At 43.8% G+C, this 21,281-nt stretch overlaps 1 protein-coding gene across 6 annotated transcripts in view; it reads right to left on the minus strand.

The window, feature by feature from the left end:
- CTNND2 (catenin delta 2) overlaps window positions 1–21,281 on the minus strand; it is a 936,316-nt gene that overhangs the window by 125,080 nt on the left and 789,955 nt on the right. For all 6 annotated transcript variants that reach the window (XM_067730382.1, XM_067730378.1, XM_067730381.1 and 3 more), the window contains 2 exons: window positions 16,345–16,462; window positions 10,437–10,622 (listed from right to left, as the gene is read on the minus strand). In XM_067730382.1, the coding sequence (XP_067586483.1) occupies window positions 10,437–10,622; window positions 16,345–16,462 (304 nt within the window). The remainder of the gene's footprint in view (window positions 1–10,436; window positions 10,623–16,344; window positions 16,463–21,281) is intronic.

Raw genomic sequence — 21,281 nt, forward strand, 5'->3', positions numbered from 1 at the left:
TAGTGACAGTAAGCACTAAGAAAGTTTGGTGTCAGTGTTACAAGGACCCTCCAGCTACACCCTGGCTGTCCTGCCCTGGAAGCTCCTTTGGGGCCAGGATGGCAGCAAAGAAGGAGTGTGTAAGGCAGGATTATGTTGACAGTAGATCACAGAACAAACCAACAGACTGACTTGTCATCCCAAGTAGCACCACATTCACTAACATATCATCAGCACTTTTGTTTTTCAGTTATATATATATGTATATTTATCAGACTATTTTCCATTATAGGTTATTACAAGATACTGAACATGGTTCCCTGTGTTATATAGTAAATCCTTATTCCTTATCTATTTTACGTGTAGTATTGATAGCTGGAATCTGTCAATCCCATACTCCTAACTTATCCCTCTCCTCCTTCCCCCTTTGGTAACCATAAGTTTGTTTTCTATGTCTGTGAGTCTATTTCTGTTTTGTAAATAAGTTCATTTGTATCATTTTTTAAGATTCCACATACAAGCGATATCATATGATACTGGTCTTTCTCTGACTTACTTCACTCAGTATGACAAACTCTAGGTCCATCCATGTTGCTGCAAATGGCATCATTTCCTTCCTTTTTATGTATCAGTACTTTGCTGGACTGGCTTTAAATGTATGACTGTAAAACTAATATCAATAAAACAAATAAGCGAACAGTTTATATCATTCACTATCCAAAATTGTTAGAATTGAAAATATGTATTCTCTCTCCGAGAAGGTAGTGCTCAAACATTTTTAAAAAAGAGGAGACTAAGACACTCCCATGTTAGAAGCCAAGGGTCTGCTGAAATCTGGACACAGTGGTTTTTGATGTAGTCACGGTCAGGGAAGGAGATACACACTGGCCACTGACCGTAAGGAATGCCTGCTTAGGAAGAAAATCACACAGCTGTGGGAATGGGCTCAATGTGTGTGTTTTTTTTTTTTTTTTAAAAAAAGCCTTTCTTTAGACTGGCTTTTAATACTTTTACTTCTCCTTAGGGCTTAAATTCTATTTTGAAGATTTCTCTCTTAGCTGGTTTGAGGATGGAATCATGGAAGCCATTTGCTCCTTATATGAAAAGAGAGGTCTGACTTAGGGATAAAAATCAGAAAGTTCAGGGACCTCCCTGGAGGTCCGGTGGACTGTGCGATCTCAGTGCAGGGGGTGTGGGTTTGATCCCTGGTCGGGGAACTAAGATCCCACATGCTGCATGGTACCGTCAAAAAAAAAAAAAATCAGAAAGTTCAAAAACCAGAAAGTAAAGATGTCTGTACACTTTACAAAGAGACTGTGTAAATGGATTCTTCAGGGGACGGTGGCTCACGAGATTAATTATTACATTCATAAAAGCCCCTACTGAATGAGAAGAATTAATGAGGGAATTTCAGCTCCTCCCTCTGAAGGAGCTTACAACTACCCCAGTTTCTACTTCCAAGGCGCCGGGTTGGGTACCACGGAGATGCTAACAAGACGTTCTCGCCTACATGGAAGAAGGATTTACATTCTGGGAGGAGCGCTGCTAAAATACACAGCTCCTTCTGTCGCATATGTCACAGCCATTCCAGTCTATGTAAAGAAAAGAGCTTTCGCTGCCGTATCTTTGGAACACAAATAGAAAAGGCCTCTTCACCAGCGGAATGCATCTCTAGTGCCTAAATTTCTCTACCAGCGACAGAGAATGACAGTCAGCATGTGTGCAGGCTCACTTTTCTTTTAAAGGGATTTCAGTGACATAAATGGGCCAGAGGTACTGCAAGGGAAAGGGAGTGGATGTGAAATGACAGGAAAACAGTCTGATTTTAAAATCCCACTCTTGCCTCCCAGCTGAAGTTACACATCACAGAATGCAGGAAGAGAAAATGGCTCTAAAATGGGAAACTGTCAGGGAATGTTCCTTCATGCAGGGTTTGGGTAAATTAGGCTGCAGCCAGTGCTAAATACTTTGAAGAGCCACAACCTAAACACAGTCCATCCACCATTGGCCACTGTTGCTTGATTTGGTTTGAACAGCAGTTACTAATTGATTTTTGCCCTGACCGTGTTTCATCATCACTTTCAGCTAATGCGGGGAGGGAAGGAGGAAAAGGAGGAGGGCAAGGGAATGCAAGTAATGGTTATTAAGAAAAAAAAACTCCAAGCAACTGTCAAAAGCCAAAAGAGAAATGATTTTTGTGTTGACGCTTGGGAATTTGGAAGGCAAGGGTAGCTCGGGCGTCTGACTTCCCCTGGGAACTGTTCAGAAGCCGTCGACTACAGGGAGGCTGAACCTACGGAAAGAGAGGACAGAGGTGACGGCCAGTGACTCGTATTCATGTGGTACACGTCTCCAGGCTCTCCTTGCAAAAGATACAGGGAATTTTGCATTTGAGAGATTAGAAACCTGTCTTAAAGGTGAGATTGGCTATGGTGTTTCCCAAACAAGGCTTCAGAACAAAAAACATTCAGGGACAGACTTGCTGACTCACTTCCGTGCCTGTGTGGGTGCACACCCCTCAGGAGAAGGCAGGAGGGAGGCGGGTGATGCTGTGAGCTCCAGACATTGGCACAAGGCGGCCACTGTGTTGTGACCAAAGAGGAGTGTTATCAAGGCTGGTCTACATCACCGGGCTCGCTCGCCGCTTCCCCAAGTCATCCTGATGGAACCAACTGGAACACTAGTAATGCTCACCTAGAATTCTCTCTGCTCCTAACTTCTCATCCACATCTAGGGAAACCTGGGCTATGACTCACCCTACTACCTGCTTTTTCAAGGGACTCTGTCCCTGACTCGCCAACTTCCTTGAGGTAGTCCTGTAGTCTTGCTTGTTTATATCTTTGGTGATGCATCCCTCAAAGACAGTCTAATACAGTGGTTTTCAACTGGAGTGATTTTAACACCCAAGGGGATAGTTGGCAATGTCTGGAGACAGTTTTGGTTGTCACAACGAGGGAAAGCGGTGCTATTGATTGGTGTCTACTGGGTAGAAGCCAGTGACGCTGATAAACATCCCACAATGCCCAGGATAGACCTACCACAGGGAATTACCCGGCTCCAAATGTCAACAGTGCCAAGGCTGAGAAACCCAGGTCTAGTCTGTAAGACACAGACTACTGACTGATGGTGTGGAGTACCGAATGGTAAAATGTAAACACAAATTAATGAGTCACCAAAAATTGAGCGTTAAGTCTGTAAACCCACTGAAAGTGGAAAAGCAGCATTTCTAGGTGATGGGATAAATTTTATATGAGAGGCGCAGAAGAAGGAGAAGCATCTCACTCATTCACAGGGAGTGGCAAAGGACAGTCACTGCACAGAACTGTGCAGCCGTGATCTTTGTGGGCGCATGCAACTTATTGCTTTGAGGACATGAAATAGCATGTCTTGAGTCACCAAGCTCCTGGCATACGGTGAGGTGACAGCAGAGCGAGACTACACTGCTACCAGCCGTGAGGGATGAGCGGCAGCTGAAATCAGCAGATGGTCAGAAAGGAAATGGTATTAAGCCACAAACGAGAAAGTATGGTTAACAATAAGGAAACGGAAACTGCCTGGAAGAAAGAAAAACCACCTGTGAGATTAGGAAACGAGGACTTAAAAGCATCAAGCATGTCACAAAGGGGCAGATCCATCAGGTGATAATAAAGCAAATCAAAACGTACTCACACTGTCTGTCACTGCCATCCAGAGTGATTAAGACAAATTTTGGCTATGTCGCCAGAGCCTGAAAAGCATTCTCTGTAAACGTAAAACTAGATGTTTTACTCTTAAGAATTTATCCCTGAGAAGTGATTAAGGATATAGGCGAGATTTAACCACACGGATGTTGACTGCAGTTTACGTTAGTTAAAATTTGGGAGCAACCTAATTTTCTGATCATCGGGGACTGGTTCATACAACACGGCAGACCCCTACAATGGAATTCTTGGTAGCCTTTCCATATTCTGGTGTAGATGACTATTTACTGGCAAGCAGAGAGGTCACGCAGAGCCAAGTGATAAAGTGTCTACAACAGCCGGCAGAGCGAGGCAGGGTGGGTGCAGCGCCCACACCTGTCCTTCCCTTCAGTGGTGTGCCAGTCACCTGGCTGCAGGTAATTGGGGGCTACACTGTCTGCAGAGAATTTGCAAACAGCAAAATGGATGAAAGTCGGTCTTTCTTATTACCCTGTGCAGACAATTCTAAACCATTTCAATGATAAAATATCCCTCCTTACTGAGGTAGAGAACTCCTACTGCACCCCCTTAGTATGCCACTGTACCCCTTTTCCCTTTGGTTAAGAGAATGCCCAAGGTTCACCTAGGGTCACGGTTGCCCCACAAAAACACTACACATCCCAGTCACCCCTGCAACTCAGGTGCTAATGTGTCCCATCCAGACGGAGAGGGTGTAGGCAACAGTGATGTGTGTGACATTCAGCGGGGGCAGTTCTAGAGGAAAGGGTACTCCCCTCTGTCTTCTTGGCTCCATTTCTGCTCCTGGACTCTGGATACAGAGCCATCTTTGGACCATGAGGAGGAGGGCAGCATCCTAAAGAGGTGAGCATGACAGATCTAAGGAGCCTCCGGAGATTCTGCAGACCAGAGCCGCCAGCAGCGCCGACTTTTACATTAGCGGGAAACACACTTGTCTTCTCTAAGTCGCTATGAACTTGGCTGTCTGATGTGGTACGATGTGTCTTCACTCACACTCCAACCAATATCGTATAATTGTATTTTGAAAGGTTAAACAAAGCTATGCATAAATACAGAGAGAAAGAGATCAGAGAGGATTAGAGGCCCAGGTATACATTTTTATTGTGGCTCACACTAGAAGGGAAGATGATGGGGGTGTGTGCATTATTTTCTTCTTGTAGCTTATTGCTATTTTACTCGTATATTGTTTACATATTACGTGTGCATGTATTTATTAATATAAATATTTATAACATTTTTTGAAGTTATTTAAATATTTTTATAGATATAATATTTTTACTTATAATTAATATATATTTTGTCTCAAGGAGAAACTTATTTAAAATTTAAGTAAGTTTAAAATTCAAATCTGCAATGTACTGATTCAAACTAGCAATAAAATTCATTTTTGTGCTTTGGGACATTGATTGCTATTTATTCTCAGAGCCTCACTTCTGGGCCAACAGCACCCACGGGACACAGTGGGCTATGCGTGAGTCTCTTGAGGCGGCCCCCAATCCAAAGTCCTGAAACTCCAAGGACACTTTTCAGGGGATGGGATTTCATGGCATCTAATCCCATTTATGTATGTCACACACTGACATCTTCAGAACTAAGCATCTTTTAGTCTGGTGTGATCAAAGTACTGCTTCTCCAGGGGTGCTTTGAGATACACGCATCTACACTTGTTGACATGAACTGCAAGTTCTCAGACGATTAGCAAGATCTAGAGTGTTCATTAGGTTTGCTGGTGATCGCAGAGTCAGAAGGTAATAAAATGCAGCACTGCCCTGAGAAGCGGAGGAACAGCCTGAACCACAAACGGAAAGAGAAGGGCTATGCAGCGCTCCTGGCTCACAGCAGCCGTGGGAGGCCAAGTGTCCCAAGAAGACAATGGATGAGGCTGGGACCACCGACTGGCAACAACCCCACAGCAAGAGCTAGAGGCCCAGTGGACCACAGCTGGACTGCCATTCAGCACAGCTGGTGCTGGGCCTTGGGCTAGATGTCAAAGATGGAAAGAAGACCCACACAGTCTTGCCCCTCAGAAAATTCTCCCTCTAGGAGATCAACAGCTGTATGTGACTGATGATGTGATGAGCATTGGAGGAGAAGTTTAAATAAAACCATGCAGTTGCAGATGAGAGAAGGATTCACTTTAACTTGGGAGAACTCTTGAAAGGGTGAAAGTGATGTTTTACTTGGTTTTAAAGGATGATTCTCCAAGGAGTGGAAGAAGGGAAGGGGAATGCTGGACAGAGGAGCAGCGTGAGCATAAGTGAGGAGATGGCCTGCGGGATGCTGGGCTGGGCTGGGCTGGCTGTGCTGTGCTGTGCTGTGCTGGGCTGGGCTGGGCTGGGCTGGGCTGGCTGGACTGTGCTGGGCTGTGCTGTGCTGGGCTGTGCTATGCTGTGCTGTGCTGGGCTGGGCTGTGCTGGGCTGGGTTGGGCTTTACAGGTTTTACATGGAAGCCCAATACTACTGCTTTTGTGGATAAGATATGCTGATATCTTAGGTGAAACTTCCCACAATCTATGCATTTGGCATCAACAACCTAGAAAAGAGATGAAAAAGAGTAATAATACTTCTCTTAAATTGACCCCAGCTCACTAAACAAAGATTATCAGGAGAGAGAGAAAGTTGATCGTATAAAAATGCTGGATCAGAATCACCTTTGAATTCTGATAGGTTTACATCCTCACCCATGTGGATGTATAAATACCCCTGTGAACTAAAAAATTCAGAGGTGATTCAAGCAGAAGAGAGATTTTTGAACTCTAGAAGATCTTGCTTGTTTTACTTCTGTTTTTCACTGCGGGTTTCTCTGTACACAGTCAAGTTCACACAGAGTAGGTCTTGAAGGCCCAGGTCTGCTCGGGCCATCAGCCAGCAGTATCCTGTTACTTCTAATCCATGTTTGAGCACCACTGATCCCCGGACACCATCGCAGGAACCTTGGCCACATGCCAAATTGAAAAACAAACAAAAATGCTTATTTCTACAAAGGGTGGGAAAGCAGCTAAATCAATTTTGTCTACTGCTATTTCCCTGGACCTCAATCTTCGGATTGCCACCCCTGCCCTGCTCTGCCAGGCTTCTGGCACAAAGCCCTGCCAGCAGCGGTGAGGACTGTGCTGGGTGGGATATGCCTCTTGGCACATGGCATGTAGACTGCTTTGGCAGAGGGTCTAATTGAAAAGAGCTACTAGAGAAAGCAGTCATTTCTTATAATTCAGCGATAAGCACTGAACACAAAGTCAGAAATTAATGAATTTGCAACGTCCTTTTGGACCAGAATACGATGCATGGAAGTGTCCAATACAGCCACACACAGGGGTTTACATCTGATGGTTCTGTATCATATATTTTCTTGAATTATCCCTATCAAGGATTTAAAAGAAAGTTTGCAAGATTTTTATTATAACTAAATCTGACCTGCAAAGTATAGTATTTTCCAAAGGTACAGAATACCAATGCCCAAGGTGAAAGTCAACGTAAATTTCTGGAATTCAGCAAGTGACAGAGTCAATCACTAAACCAATATTAGGATTTTCATCACTTTTGCTTCCTGGTAAAACCTCTGGCTCCTCTGTCCTGGTAAGGATCTGCCGTGGATTAGACAACTGTTCATTTTATCTTATGCCTTTCTCTGAGGCAACTCAAATTTAAGAGAAAAAAGCATATACACCTGCATAAACAAACACTGACTTGGTCAGTTAGTTCCTTTTTGAATATTATTTTAAAATAATATTTGAAAAGATTACAATTGTAATGCCCATTGTAGAAAATTTACATATAAGAAGAATCAGTCATTATCTTCCATCATCTTTGATGTACTGCACTTTTTCTAAAAAAACATATTTTTGGTACATGCATATATTTTGAATTTGCATATGACACATATTTTACTAAACTGGCCAGGTTTTATCTGCATTGTATCTATCTCTATATACCTCTTTCTTCATTTCACTTTGTATTATACACTTTCTATAATCACTACCTATTCTTTAAAGAGACTGACTTTATGAGCAGTAGAGGTTCCAGGGGATGTATTATATCTGACCATTTTTATAGCTGCAAACCTAACACTCCATCTGTTTACATCCTCATTAAGCTTGATACTGAATTTCCTGGCACTTCAAAATATTTTTATATTATGTGGGAGAACAGTTTGAAAACATTTTTTAAAACTATCATTTGGTTGAAATAACTTTGAAGCTTCTTTATAAACAACAAAGTTCCATTGTGTTTTAACTTACGGTGGTTTCAGCAAAACTTTCTTAAAGAAATTATTTTTTTCTCCCTTAAAAGAATATTGTAAGAAGAAAAATGGAACAGACCGTACTCATTTTCATTTAGATTTCAGGCAAAAATTGTAAGATTCTACTCATCATTTTAGTGGACTGAACTTAGAAGAGAGCTCACTGATGTCATAAATTATGGTTTGAAGTACAGCGTTCTGAGGTGGAATATTGCTCACCATGAGGTTTCATGGAAGCAGCTAAGCCCCTTGGAAGAAGGGCTCTATCTTGGCGTGATGTCCATGAATGTTCTCTTCTGACCCCTGGCTTCTCTGGACCCAATCAACTCCTAATCTCACCTGTCATTCGAAAGACCTCAAGCCACCAGAGCACACCTTGGCAGAGTTGGGAAAAGGGTTAAGTGTCGGGGCAGAATCTTACTAAAGGAGACACCAGGGCCAGGCACAGAAGCTATCAGAAGGGTGTGCTTCAAAATCTAAGCCATAGACTAAAGAGAAAACCATGAAATCAGAGTGAATTTAACCTCAGTTTAAAGTTTTTCTTTCTTTCTTTTCTTTCTTCCTCCCTCCCTCCCTCTCTCTTTCTCTCTTTCTTTCTTTCATTCTGCCTGCCAAGGCTAATGCCATATTAATGGACTTCCACAAATCTGATTTCCAAAGTTGCCTGGGCCCATCCCAGAGGTTCTGAATCATTAGGTTGTAGGTGAGATTCAGGTGATTTTGATCACAAGGTAGACTGTAAAGCACTATATTCTTGCCCATAGGCTTTTCTTCCTTTCAACTTTACTGAGCTTGCTTTCCAGGGTAAAGCAGTGTAGGGACTGGGCCCCATGGTATGCAACACCACAAAAGGAAACCATGAGAAGAACCCATGTACCTTTGTTAGGCCATCTTTAACTTATTTGATATTGAAAACTATTCAGAACCCATAATCGTTTGGCACCCTTAAGTACCAGGTAGGATAACTGAAGTGTGTGACATCACTTAGTATAATACTTGGCACATGGCAGGTGCTGGCTAACCACTGCATCCCTCCTGGTAGGAGGGTTCTAAGAGGCAGAATTAAGAACCATGGCTCAATACTCCCAAAAGGCTCCTCCAGTTCAGGGGGAGATGGAAGACACAGAGTACTGATCCAGGACAGGAGAAAAAGCAGGGCTGGGGATTTATTTCTCAGAGTGGAAGGTCACCGTCAAAGAGGCAATGAGCCTGTATCTCCTAAATTATAGGCGTGTTTAAGCTGGAACATACAGATCCAGAAGCTGTAGAAAGACCTGGAGCCTCAGGGGCTACAAACAGCTTGAGAACTGTAACCTACAAAAATGCTAACACTGACACATTCAGGTTAAATGTAGGAATTATATTTAAGGACACATTCCCATTAATCCTTACCGTGAATAAAATAGTTCCTTTAACCCTCACTCGGAGTTAAACTTTTCCAAAAATAGTTTAGAAAATAGTGTGCTGTGACCTAAACAGATATTTTTGAAAATTTATTTTGAATTAAAAACCTGGCAAGAGAGCATGTTGGGGATTCTGTCCCACTTTCTCAGTCATCCACTCCTGAGGACAGTCAGATCTTGGGTTTATAGGACCCTCAGCAGCTGGAGATAACAACCATAGCGTCCAGGGCAAGGCTGGAGGTATAACCACAGGGTCGGGGAAGGCTGGGAACATGACCACAGTGTCCGGAGGAGACGGGAAGATCTCAGTAGCAGGGGTTTCTGGCAGCCACAGGACGGGCACTTTTTCTCATTACTCCCTTACCTGGGGGCCTGGTGGGTGAGGGGTTCTACCTCCCAGAGGCTCCCGAGGGGCAGGGCTGGAGGCTGTTCTGTTTTTGCCAGGGCTGAGAATCACAGCCTGTGGGCCTTTACTTCAATGCAGGGCAACCGACAGCTGCTGGAGGAAAGGCCGTTCCATTTTGAAGAGGCCTCTCCAGCTGGACAGCTATCTGGAGTAACCGGAATTGGCCCCCAAGGCCAAGCTTCTAATGTCATTCTGTTGGGAGGGCTGTGAATTATTCCGTTTTCCAACAATAAGTGCAAGATTGCATGTCCAAAAGTTCCCAAATGACCTATACAATATATGTTGGATTTCTGCGCCTCTCTCCACAGCTTCCCTTCTTAGACCACACCTATCCTGTGCAACTGTACCACCTGCAAGGCACCCTCCTGGCCCCCGCAAGGGCCGCAATGAATGTGTGCATCGACACAGAAGAATTAGCGCCTGCATCTGACTCGACTGTGTGAGCTGGAACCTTAGAGCTTGCCCTGGACGCAAGCGGCTCTTTCCGTTTTTGAGATTTCCTATCTTGGCGTGGCTGCAGAACCTGGGGGGAGTCAGGTAATGCTCCACTGTCTCAGCTATGAAATCCCCACGGAAAGCCTGTGCAGAGGCATTAGTGATGTGACCGCGTGTTAGAAACGCAGAGCCCTGCACCTGCAGACACAGACGAAACATGCATGTTGTGATTAGGGCAAGGGAAGATTGCATGCAGCTGCGAGTCCCCACATCACCTGATCTTGAGATTTCTTTTTCTTCTTCTTCTTGCCCCAGCACCCGGAGCTCTCTGCATCTTTGCCATTGGCCTCACCACAGAGCAGCCCGTCCAGCTCATCTGTGCCCAGGTGCTGTCCCTGAGACGTTTCCGCTGCCAGCCGGTACGAAAGGTTCCTTAAAATGCACACACAGTTTTCAACGGTCTGGAGAATCCAAAAAAAAAAAAGGAGGAGGAGTGAATAAAAACTAACCAGCACTCCTCCACCCAGAAAAGCAATCCGTCTTTACACACACATTTTTCTTTGGATGCATGTAGCCGCTGCCCCTAATGGCTCCCTTGACAGCCACAGTGGAAAGAATTTAGGGAAGCTTGGAAAAGTCCTAAGACATTTTCTCACCCTGAAGATACTACTTATCAACAAGAGGTCCTTTTCTAAGCAGCTGCCACTGATTGAAATTCACTTGTGAGCGAGGAAGAACCCACAACCACGAGAGGTCCCAGATGGCGTCCACTTACGGACAATGGCTGCATGGGGACTAGGGCTCTGAACCACCAAGAGCACAGATAACTGGATTTCTGTCAGCTCTGGGAGGGCGACATTAACATTTACCATCTACCAGGGCACTTTCTGGGGGTGAAACAGGGCAAGAGGTGCAAACCAGGGTGGTCCCAGGCAAGCCGGGTTCTGTGTTCACCCGGGGGCATCAGTGTTTCCATGCTGATTTTCCTGGCAGGGGCGTTAAACGGTGGTTAAGGACACACATAGAGCTGGATACCTGTAGAACCCTAGGTCTCTGACCACTGGCTGTGAGATTTGGACAGTGCACCCAATATCTCCGTGACCATAACCTCCTCTGTAAGACGGCCATGATAGTGGCCACGTTTTAGGCTGCTGTGTGGAATACGGGAATTAGAGTATTTACATGTGATAGGCAGAATAAAGCTCTCTGCCCCAAAGATGTCGACATCTTAGTCTCTGAAACCTGTGAATACGTTAGGTTATGTGGTGGAGGGAATTAAGGTTGCTGATCAGTTGGGGAGATTACCCTGGATTATCCGGGGGGGGGGGGCATGGAATCCTGAGGGTCCTATAAGCAAAAGAGGGAGGCAGAAGAGTTAGAGTGAAACCCCGTGAGAAGGACGTGACCTGCTATTGCTGGCTTTAGAGATGCAGGAAGGGGCCATGAGACAAGGAATGTGGGCGGCCTTGAGAAGCTGTAAAGACAAGGAAACAGATGCCTCCCTCAAGCCTCCAGAAGGAATGCAGCCCTGTTGACACGTTGATTTTAGCCCCAAAAGACCCCTTTTGGACTCCTGATGTCTAAGATGGTAAGATAATAAGTTTATGTTTTTAAGCTGCCATGTTTGTGGCTGTTTGTTATAGCAGCAACAGGAAACTAACCCGGTATGTAGGTACTGAGAAGAGTTCCTGGCACACAGCAAGTGCTGTACAAGGATCTATATCATTAACAATGGTGGAGATGGTACTGCTGGGAGGTCCAGAGCTTGTGACCTAGATCTGATGGGTCCATGATGGAGTCCTGGCTCTGCCATTTAATGAGCTGTGTGACCTTGGCCAAAGTGTGAACTCTCCCTGTGCTCCTGTTTCCTCCCAAACTCCCCACTGCCAAATTGCAGATTAGGTCTCAACATACGGATTTGGGGGGAACCAAACATTCAGACCAGCGCATCAACCTTTAGACCTTTGTCCTGGATTTGAGGAACCGAGGGAAGAGGAAAAAAAATACCAAATTTTTACAAAGGACAAGATAATGATGGAGAATAAATTGAACTGAGATAAGTTTTATTTTATTTTTTAAGTTTAAATTTTTTTATTGAAGTCTAGTTGATTTACAATGTCACGTCAGTTTCAGGCATACGAAATCTGAAAAAGAAGAGCTAAGTTGTCTTTTTAAAAGCATGCCAACTTGGCTATCATTTTTCAGGCACCAACTGTGGGACAGCCACCATTCAAGGCAGGGAAGATCGTTCCATTTTACAGATGAGGTCTGAAGCTTTCAGTAACTTATACCAGATGGCTCCACTTTTTCTAGTCCTAGGTTGGGACTGGAAGGGTGGTGAGAGCTGCCAGGGTCCGGATCCTGCACTGTTCCCACCTATGACTGGAATCTGGTAAAAGGCACTGTGTATGTTTGACATGACTACTGTGGGCAGGAAAACCAAGCAGGAAAACCAGTTTTCAGGGTATATTTTGGGACCTTTGCCATCCCAAGCGTTGCTTGTCAGCTTCTCAAGGTTTCATGGGCTGCTAATTCCACAGGCTTTGAGTCAACTTGATTTTCTATTTCAAGCATCCTCTCAGCATCGAAAAAGGAACCGGCTTGAAAGCAGGTAAACACAGGACAATACATGAAAGGGAGAAAAGTCTCTCCCTGAAAAGAAAATGTTATGGCATAAGTCAGAACGATTTTTAAATCAGCTCAAACTGATTTTTCTTACATCAAAGTCTTGGGAGAATAAACTCCTTTCTCATCCTGCTGTTCATCTTCCCTGGGGCACCTCCATGCCTCTGTTTAACAAATGACCACTGGGGAATAAATCCGCCGTTTTGAGAAATGTTTTATAATCTACCTGTGGCTGAGGGATGATTTTGAGAGAAGCTGGATGGTGGGGAGAGGAAGGAGAGACAGAGAGGGGATGAGGAGGGCGGAAGGGAGACAGAGGAAGTGGTAGAGAGGGATGGATGGGGGTGGCCCCAGGGGTTGAACTTATCTCTCCTTAAGCTTGGTTTGGGAGGGTTACCAAGTCAAGAGCTTTCCTCTGCAGGGGCAGGAAAAAAAGAAAAAAAAGAAGACTGCCACCGCCCTCCTTGGGGACACCAGCAGAAGGTGGGTGGCAGCTGGTGGTTTTGGTTTCCATATCCATTGCCGTCAACAGAGCTTTCAGTAGTTCCTCTTGGTCACCAGGGTCATTTTGACTCCTTATTTTCTATTAGAAAGGGCTAATTTGGAAGCTGTCTGTAGAACGCTCCACCATATGTTACCCTTTCAACAAACTGTTCCAGTTACCAGGCGCTGAGCTGAGAGCGTGCGTGGAATCCAGGCTCTTGCACTCATTAACTTCGCTGGCCTCAAAGACAGTGTGCACACATTTTCCCCTCCTTTAACTTGTCACTGAGAAAGCTCAGAAGTGGCCAAGCAGAGGGCCGAGTGGAAAGTGATGGGACAATAATAATACGTTAAAACTCAATAGCACATGCTGGCCAGCAAAGCACTGCTGAGTAGTTTATCACATTTGATCCTTTCAACAGCTATAAGGATCCTCCTTGTCTCAAAGCTGAGGTCACCCGGGTCCTGTCCTTGGTCATCGGGAGGACGAGATGGCACGTTTTCCAGCACGCTCCCGGGGCCAAGCTCAGTGTTCTTGCTGCTCAATCAGGAATATCTGAGTCTTCTGTTTTTTCTTCTTTTAATTTTTATTTTCTATTGGAGCATCGTTGATTTACAATGTTGTGTTAGTTTCAGGTGTACAGCAAAGCGATTAGTTATACAGATACGTGTGTCTATTCTTTCTCCAATTCTTTTCCCATTTAGTTTATTACAGAATACTGAGCAGAGTTCCTTGTGCTGTACAGTAGGTCCTTGTTGATTACTTAGTTTAAATATAGTGGTGTGCACATCAATCCCAAACTCCCAATTTATCCCCTCTCCCTCCCATCTTCCCCTTTGGTAACCGTAAGTTTGTTTTCTAAGTCTCTAAGTCTGTTTGTAAATAAGTCCATTTGTGTCATATTTTTTAGAGTCTGCATATAAGCGGTATCAGATATTTGTCTTTGTCTGACTCACTTCACTTAGTATGAGCATCTCTAGGTCCATCCATGTTGCTGCAAATGGCATGATTTCAAGGAATATCTGAGTTTTCTGACTCCAGCCCTAAGTGGTCCTCAGTTTTTCAGTTTCCTCTTTTGGGGGAAATGTGGGCGGACATTAACAAGGAGAATCTTCAAGGTCTCCCGAGAGACTGAGGAGTCTGGTCCTCTGACACATCAGAAGAAAGATGTGCGTGCCTCACAGCGCTCTGATTTTGGACCATGCTCCTGAAGGCTGCCTTACCCAGTGGTGGGCACTGGACCAAGACAAGAGGCTGTTGACTCTTATTTTATTCTCAACTCCAAGGCCCAGACACTATTAAAGCTTGCTTGGTATCCATAGGCTTAGCATCCCCTGCGTTAGTCTTTACCACTTTGAATCTTAAGATCCTTAGCACTGCAGCTTCTGTGAATTACGAATTACCTTCAGTAGCTCTTTTCAAAATTCCTCTATTGTGTTAACAGGTATCTGTAAATACTCAAGACATCTTGACTGGTTGCTTCTTCAGGGACTTAACTTTCCTGTCAATGATATTAAAAGGTCTAAAATGGCTGTTAAGGGCATTTACAAGAGAGGTTGATTAAATCTTTTCTATCATATTTCACTTTTGAAATTGATGTCATATACGGTAAATGAATGGATGCAAATGTAACTGAGTGGCAGTGATAAAATGACAGACAGTGTCATAACTGGAGTCAGCTGGTACTCAAAGGGCTAGAGTCCCAGAAAATATCATGGGTCCTAAACTTTAGGGAGTAGGGCTCAGGCATCAGGAACTTTCTAGCTTTTCTAGTAATTTAGTTTTCTAGTTTTTTTAGTAATTTTCTAAATTTTTCAGTCACTCTAATGTGTAGAGAAGCACCGTGGCAAATCACCCCCATGCCAACGAGTAACTAAATGGATGAAATCACTCTTATTTGTTCTTTATCTGACCTTACAACTAAGTTATATTATATCGTATTCCTGACGAGTGTCCATTTCAGAGCTGTATCTACTAGGGCGGTTCTCAATCCAAGATGCACATCGAATCACCTGATGAACTTTCAGAGGAATAGAAATCGGAGACGAGAGTTGGACACTCAGATTCACTCAGGGGGCTGTGATGGGGTCTAGGCACATGCATTTATTAAATGTTCCAAAGGCAATTCCGAAGAAGAGTTGGTATTAAAAACCATGGGATTGAGGCTTTGGTTCAGAACCAGGGCCAATTTTTGGCTCCCTATGGTATATCCGGCAATATCTGGAGCCATTTTTGTTTGTCACAACTGGGCTGCGGGAAGGATGCTACTGGCATCTAGTGGGTGGAGACCAGGGATGCCGCTCATCACCCTACAGTGCACAGGGCAGCCCCCAGCAGAGAATTGGACCCAAATGTCAGCAGAGTGGCTCTGGAGAAGGTCTTATTAAGGTATCACATGTATTAAGGTCTTATTAAGGTATCCCATTCATCACATGTATTACTTGAAAGTATCAGTAAAGTCTGTGTTGATACCAGGATATTATGAAATGACAAATTTTTTATTGAAAACGAACCAAAACTCATCAAAAGACAAGTGAAGACAAAACAAAATAGCTCAGCGCTGGTGAAGCCCATCCAATTCTATTTTGGTTTGCGAACTAAAGCACTGAATGGACGCTGATGATGGATGCTTTGACAGGCTCGTTTATGTAGCATTTTGACGGCATTTATTTAGACTTCATCAGGCATTCCTTGCATGGCATTGGACAAAATTAAGTTGTTCAAGAGCTATCGTGTAAGAATATAGGATTATTCAACTCTCAGGTAGTTTTAATATTTCTTTTTCTTTTGCCAATGGATTTTAGAAAATAAAGCTAGAAGATTGTGGGCAACCTGGTATGTGAGAGTTTATACACTCATCTGGAACACCTGTAGTTACAATAACTTAATCTAAAATTTTATTCACTACTAATCAAGAATTAAGTGTCTAGTTCTAGGCTAGGATTAAACGTCGATATAGATCTCAGAGTGAAAGTAGTAAACATCGCATTAACTCTCCATCCTTGTTAGCCACTGTTTGGTCCCCTGGGCATCCTTCTTCTCTAAGATGCTTCACCTATGCAAATTCAACAAACCTTGCTATCGATCTCGCTGCTCCCCAGCGCAGACTGAATCACGTAGAGCAGCGCATCCGTGAGCCCATCACATTCCCGCATCCTCCTGCGGGCCTCCTCTCCGGCTGAACTAACATTCCTGCAAAGCAAAAGGATGTGTCAGCGCCCTTCACGGTGGTCACCTCCTCTCATAGTTTTAATCAAAACACTTTCCTTGCCTTTTCAGGTTTACCAAGAATATAATTTAATCGGGGGGGGACGGCCTCCACAAAAGCATCCTGGAATTAGGTGAGTCACAGATATCTGCAAGGAAACTCTCTAAATGGAGAATGCAGAATTCCAAACACGTTATCCGTGAGAGTCCTGTGACTGCCAAGAAGGGAGACTTGGGCCAAGTCTTCAAGGTCTGCTTCCTTTACAATCGACCAGGGAATCAGAAGCTCTTTGATTCAAAGGATTCTTCTTCTTTGAGAAGTTTGAAATACTTTTCAAACACAAAGCTTTTCAACTTACTGAAGTATTTTAGAGATCTAATTTCACCTGCTTCAAAAAGATACCTACCTTGGCCCTGCCAGAGGTAAACTTCTAGAAATTTATTCTAAGAACACAGAGATTTCTGTGAAAATTTAGTCATCGGGATGTCTATGGTACCTTTTATGGGTAGGAGTTGCCCAAACTCCTTCCTACAATGGCACAGCCTGAGCTAAAGCCAACAGAAGGGGCCCCTTGTAATGAAATGCACGGCTGGGAGACAGAGAGAGCTTCCAGAAGGTACAAAAGACATGAGACAATCTAGTCAAAGGTGAATCTTTTGGGTGCTTTTAGTTATTCCACCTGAGAGGGTGTTCTGGTCTTCCTCTCCAACCGTGATTAAGGATTCAGTTCCAGCAGAGAACTTTTGCAGTAACTGAATGAGAGACAGCACAGGCTATTAGAGGGATGCTGGAGGAGATGAGTTAATGAAAGGTACAAAGGACCTGAAAACATTTAGAAACTGTGGGGAAGGGTGATGGAAAGAGAGAATGATCTAGGTAGGGCAATGGTTCTCAAGCTATGGCTATTATCAGAATCACCTGGAGGGCGTGTTCATGGAGATAGCTGGGCCTCACCTTGAGATCACTGGTGGAATCTGGTAATTTGCATACTTGGTGATGCTCACACTGAAGACCTAAACTAAAGTAGCTCTAACTCTACTTCTAGGGGGAGGGTTTGGTTGGGGAGGGTAGTGTTCTTCAGTGACTGCTGGGGCCAGCCATGGGGCAGATTCCAAGAACCTGTGGCCTTAGAGCACACAGGAGTAGCTGAACAGAATGAATCTTCAAACTCATGCTGTAATTGACACAAGTGTTCTCATTTCATTTTTCCAACATCTTTCCCTGTTATACTTCATTCTGTTTTACAGATAAGAGAACTGAGGCTCAGACAGGCTGTCCAAGGCTTCACAGGTAGTAAGCGGAGAAGCTAGAACAAACCCAGGTCTGTGAAGGGCAGGAAAGCAAAGGCTTCAGGCTTGGTGTACAATATGGACTATACCTTTTAGGAATTAAATCAAAATAAAATAGGCTCAATGCTAAAATGCTACTGAACATAAATGTTTTCTTTAATATCTAAAAAGTTCTGCAGACATGTTTAAAGACGATCTATCAGTGTTTTAATGTAACACTGGGAAAGGTTATTCAATTCACATTAGTATTTTTGGCATTTGCTGATCTTAAAATATAAACAAAACTCCTCAGTTCCTTAGATAACGTAACTGAGCAAATACTGGCAGCATTTTTATGGAAAGTGTTATAGAATCTGCCTTGGGGTGGCCAACCCTCGTTCTGACAGCATCTCTGGGAGGGAGGAAAGAAATCTTTTTGCAAAAGAAAACGTGGTGAGAGGCACTCTGGTATTATTATTAGAAGGATGGTCTTTGTAAAAGAGCATTTTTAGAGCATTTCTCCTTGAAATGATTTTCACCAGGTCAAGCTTTGACACTGTTAGCGTACTAGGTTTGTCAAAAATTCCAATCATTACAGCATTCAAAAAGAAAAAAATTCCAATCAGACCTCTTTGGTCTGAAGGACACTGGGTGCAACGTATGACTGTCAGTCTTAAATCCTGCCTCTTTGTGCTTTGATGAGCTCATGTTTCCAAAGACAGAAGAATGGAATTTGGACTTGAAAGAACTGTAGGGATAGCTCATGTGCACCTTAGTCTCGAATATCCTCTAGCCATTCCCCTTATCCACGAATGCTCAGTCTTTCCTTTGAGTGGCTTCACGATGGGGGCAGGCTGCCTCCTGATTCACAAATAAACATCCTCATGATCAGTCTTATTTTCACTGGTAGTCAATGAATGGGCAGGGGCAACCGATGGGAAAGACCAGGAATTAACAACTTTGTCAACATTATGTTTTCAATATTAATTTGAGCATTTTCTTATTCTGCTTTGTTCTCATCTAGTCTCCTCCACAATTAAAAAAATTATTAACTGCCTACTATATTAAAATATGTAAGATATTACATATTAAAATGTGTAAGATACTGAGAAATGAGAAAGACTGATATTATAAGTTAAGGTCCCAGTAGGGAAGAGGAAGTAATCAGGACACACACATAAACACCACCCCTCACAATGATACAGAGGGGAGAGTGCAGTTACCACAGTGTCTGCAGGTAGGATGAGGCTCCGTATGTATTTTTAAGTGAACTGAGGTGTGAACACGTCTCTCTTTCAATGAGTAACTGTGTCCTTCAAGCCTTTGGGGTTGGGTTTCCGCTTTTTATCAACTATTCCCGAACAAGTGAAACGTATCACAAGATTACCTTTGGTTGTTCACTCTGGAGGAGAGGAGGTTTCCTTTCCTTGCTTCCCCCCCTGTCCCAACACAAAATTTACTATACTTGTGCGTTTCACTGTTTAAAAATAAAAATCTCAATAGCCTTATGTGTTGGTCACTGAACAGTTAGTTGTAATTATGGTCCCAGGTAGGTATCTGATAAAGAGCCCATGTCCAACCTACAAAGTTCCTCCTTCCTGTTGTACTTAAATCATCTTCTGCTCATCTTGAGGGAGGTGATTTCCATGTCTGGCTAGAAACTGGTGCAGCAAAATTCTATGCATAAACGTAACACGGAAACAAAGACTTGTAATTATTTTGTAAAATGCACAATGATGCTATAATATCTACTCCTTAGAAATAATCTCTATAATCTTGATTGAACTGCCAGTTGCTATGTCATTTCTGCTTAAAGTAGATTCTATAATCTTTTTATCTAATAGATGAAAAATAAACACGAATTATTATATCTTACAATTAAAAGATATAAAATCTCTTACAGTCTCTCTTATTCAAAGGTAACTAGCTAAACTGCTCTATTTTCCCTATCTTCAGTGCTGTTTCACATCTCACTACTCGGAGACTTCCTCACTCACTACGCTCATTTAAAAAAAAAATTCAACATACAGTGCTCATAGGATCCACAGTGGAACTTACACGGAAGACTTTGGTTTGCATGATGCCACTTCAGATGGTCAGGATAGGGGGGATCAAATCACACAGAAAACCAAGGGATGAGATTTTGAGTAATCAAGCTACTTGAAATTAATCTCTCCCTTCTCCGTACTCCCTTAGCTCTTTGAATCTCCATTATTGATCACCATTGATTTTGAACTAGAACTATTTAGGCTGTGACCTTATTGCTGCCTTGGGGCCTTCAGGAGGGTATTTGTACACCCAGCATGCAGCTGAGTGCCCGACACGTCCAAGGTGCTCACTGCCAGGTGGCTGTTACATGCACATTCAGCTCTTCCGTGGGATTGGAGTTCACATGTAGTCCATGACTGATTGACCTCTGTGCTCCACGCGTATTGGGTAAGTATCAGATGTCAGTCACACCATCAGTGCAGCCTTCTCACCTTGTGGTTTGTGCTCTGCCCCTACAACCCCCATCCTGGATTATTCAGGGCTGTCTCAATTTGCAAAGAAAGATAAAGCAGTTGCAAAGTGTATAATTTGGGGGACGAAACTTGTTCAGTTTGAAGTTTCTTACGCTTGTTAATAATATTGATCATCCACACCGTGTGTCGAGCGATGTGCACAGTTTCGCCACCTGAAGCCAACCAGGCTGTCCCAGTGTCACACCCACCTCACCCTCCGGCTTGTAGGAAGAGTTTTCTAGTTTAAGATTAGTTTGTCTTGCTGTGCTCTCTGTTACCTCCTCTCCTCTCCACCCCACCTGATCCTTGGGCTTTTATAATCTGGCCTCTATAGGGGGTCATCTCATACCTGGCCCACCCCCCAGTCCCTGGAGTCCTGGGTTCCAGCCCTGCTAAAACTCCGTACCATCCTTCCCTACAGCGGCGCACAACTCTATGCTGCTGCTCATTGGGCAACTTTGTCTCATTTCCCAATTTATAATCAGCAGAGCCCAGATGCTGGGTCTCTGCAGGATCTGGGCTGGGTTCCTGAGACTACATACAGGTGTCAAGAGTGGGATGGGGCTGCCAGAGGGCTTTAGAGAGTGGAGCAGAGATCGTTTCAAGAAACACAGGTAGTCTAGAGGTAAAGCTGAAATATGAAGCCACACACCGAGTAGGGCCTTGATGCCAACCCATCAGGACAGGCAGGGGGAGAGGCAGGATCCACCACAGATGACAGCACAGAGGAGACCTGATGTTCAAGCTGGTCCCTCCATGATGTGGAGGAGGGATGGGATGCCTCCTCTTTCTGGTTGTCTGTTCCTTGGTCCCCAGTGCATAGCACTGATTAGGAACTCAGTGAGTGACTGCTGAATGACATGACGCACGATTGTTTTCAGGTCTGTCTCCTTCTAGACCAGAAGTACTCTGCCAGGGTGATTTTGCCACCGGGAAACATTTACTGATGTCTGGGCACCAAAGGACATTTTGGTTGTCCCAAATGTGGAGGGAGGGGGTGTTACTAAGAACTTCCGCTCAAAATCAGCAGTGCT

The sequence above is a fragment of the Pseudorca crassidens genome, chromosome 3, assembly GCF_039906515.1.
Source record: "Pseudorca crassidens isolate mPseCra1 chromosome 3, mPseCra1.hap1, whole genome shotgun sequence".
NCBI lineage: Eukaryota > Metazoa > Chordata > Mammalia > Artiodactyla > Delphinidae > Pseudorca > Pseudorca crassidens.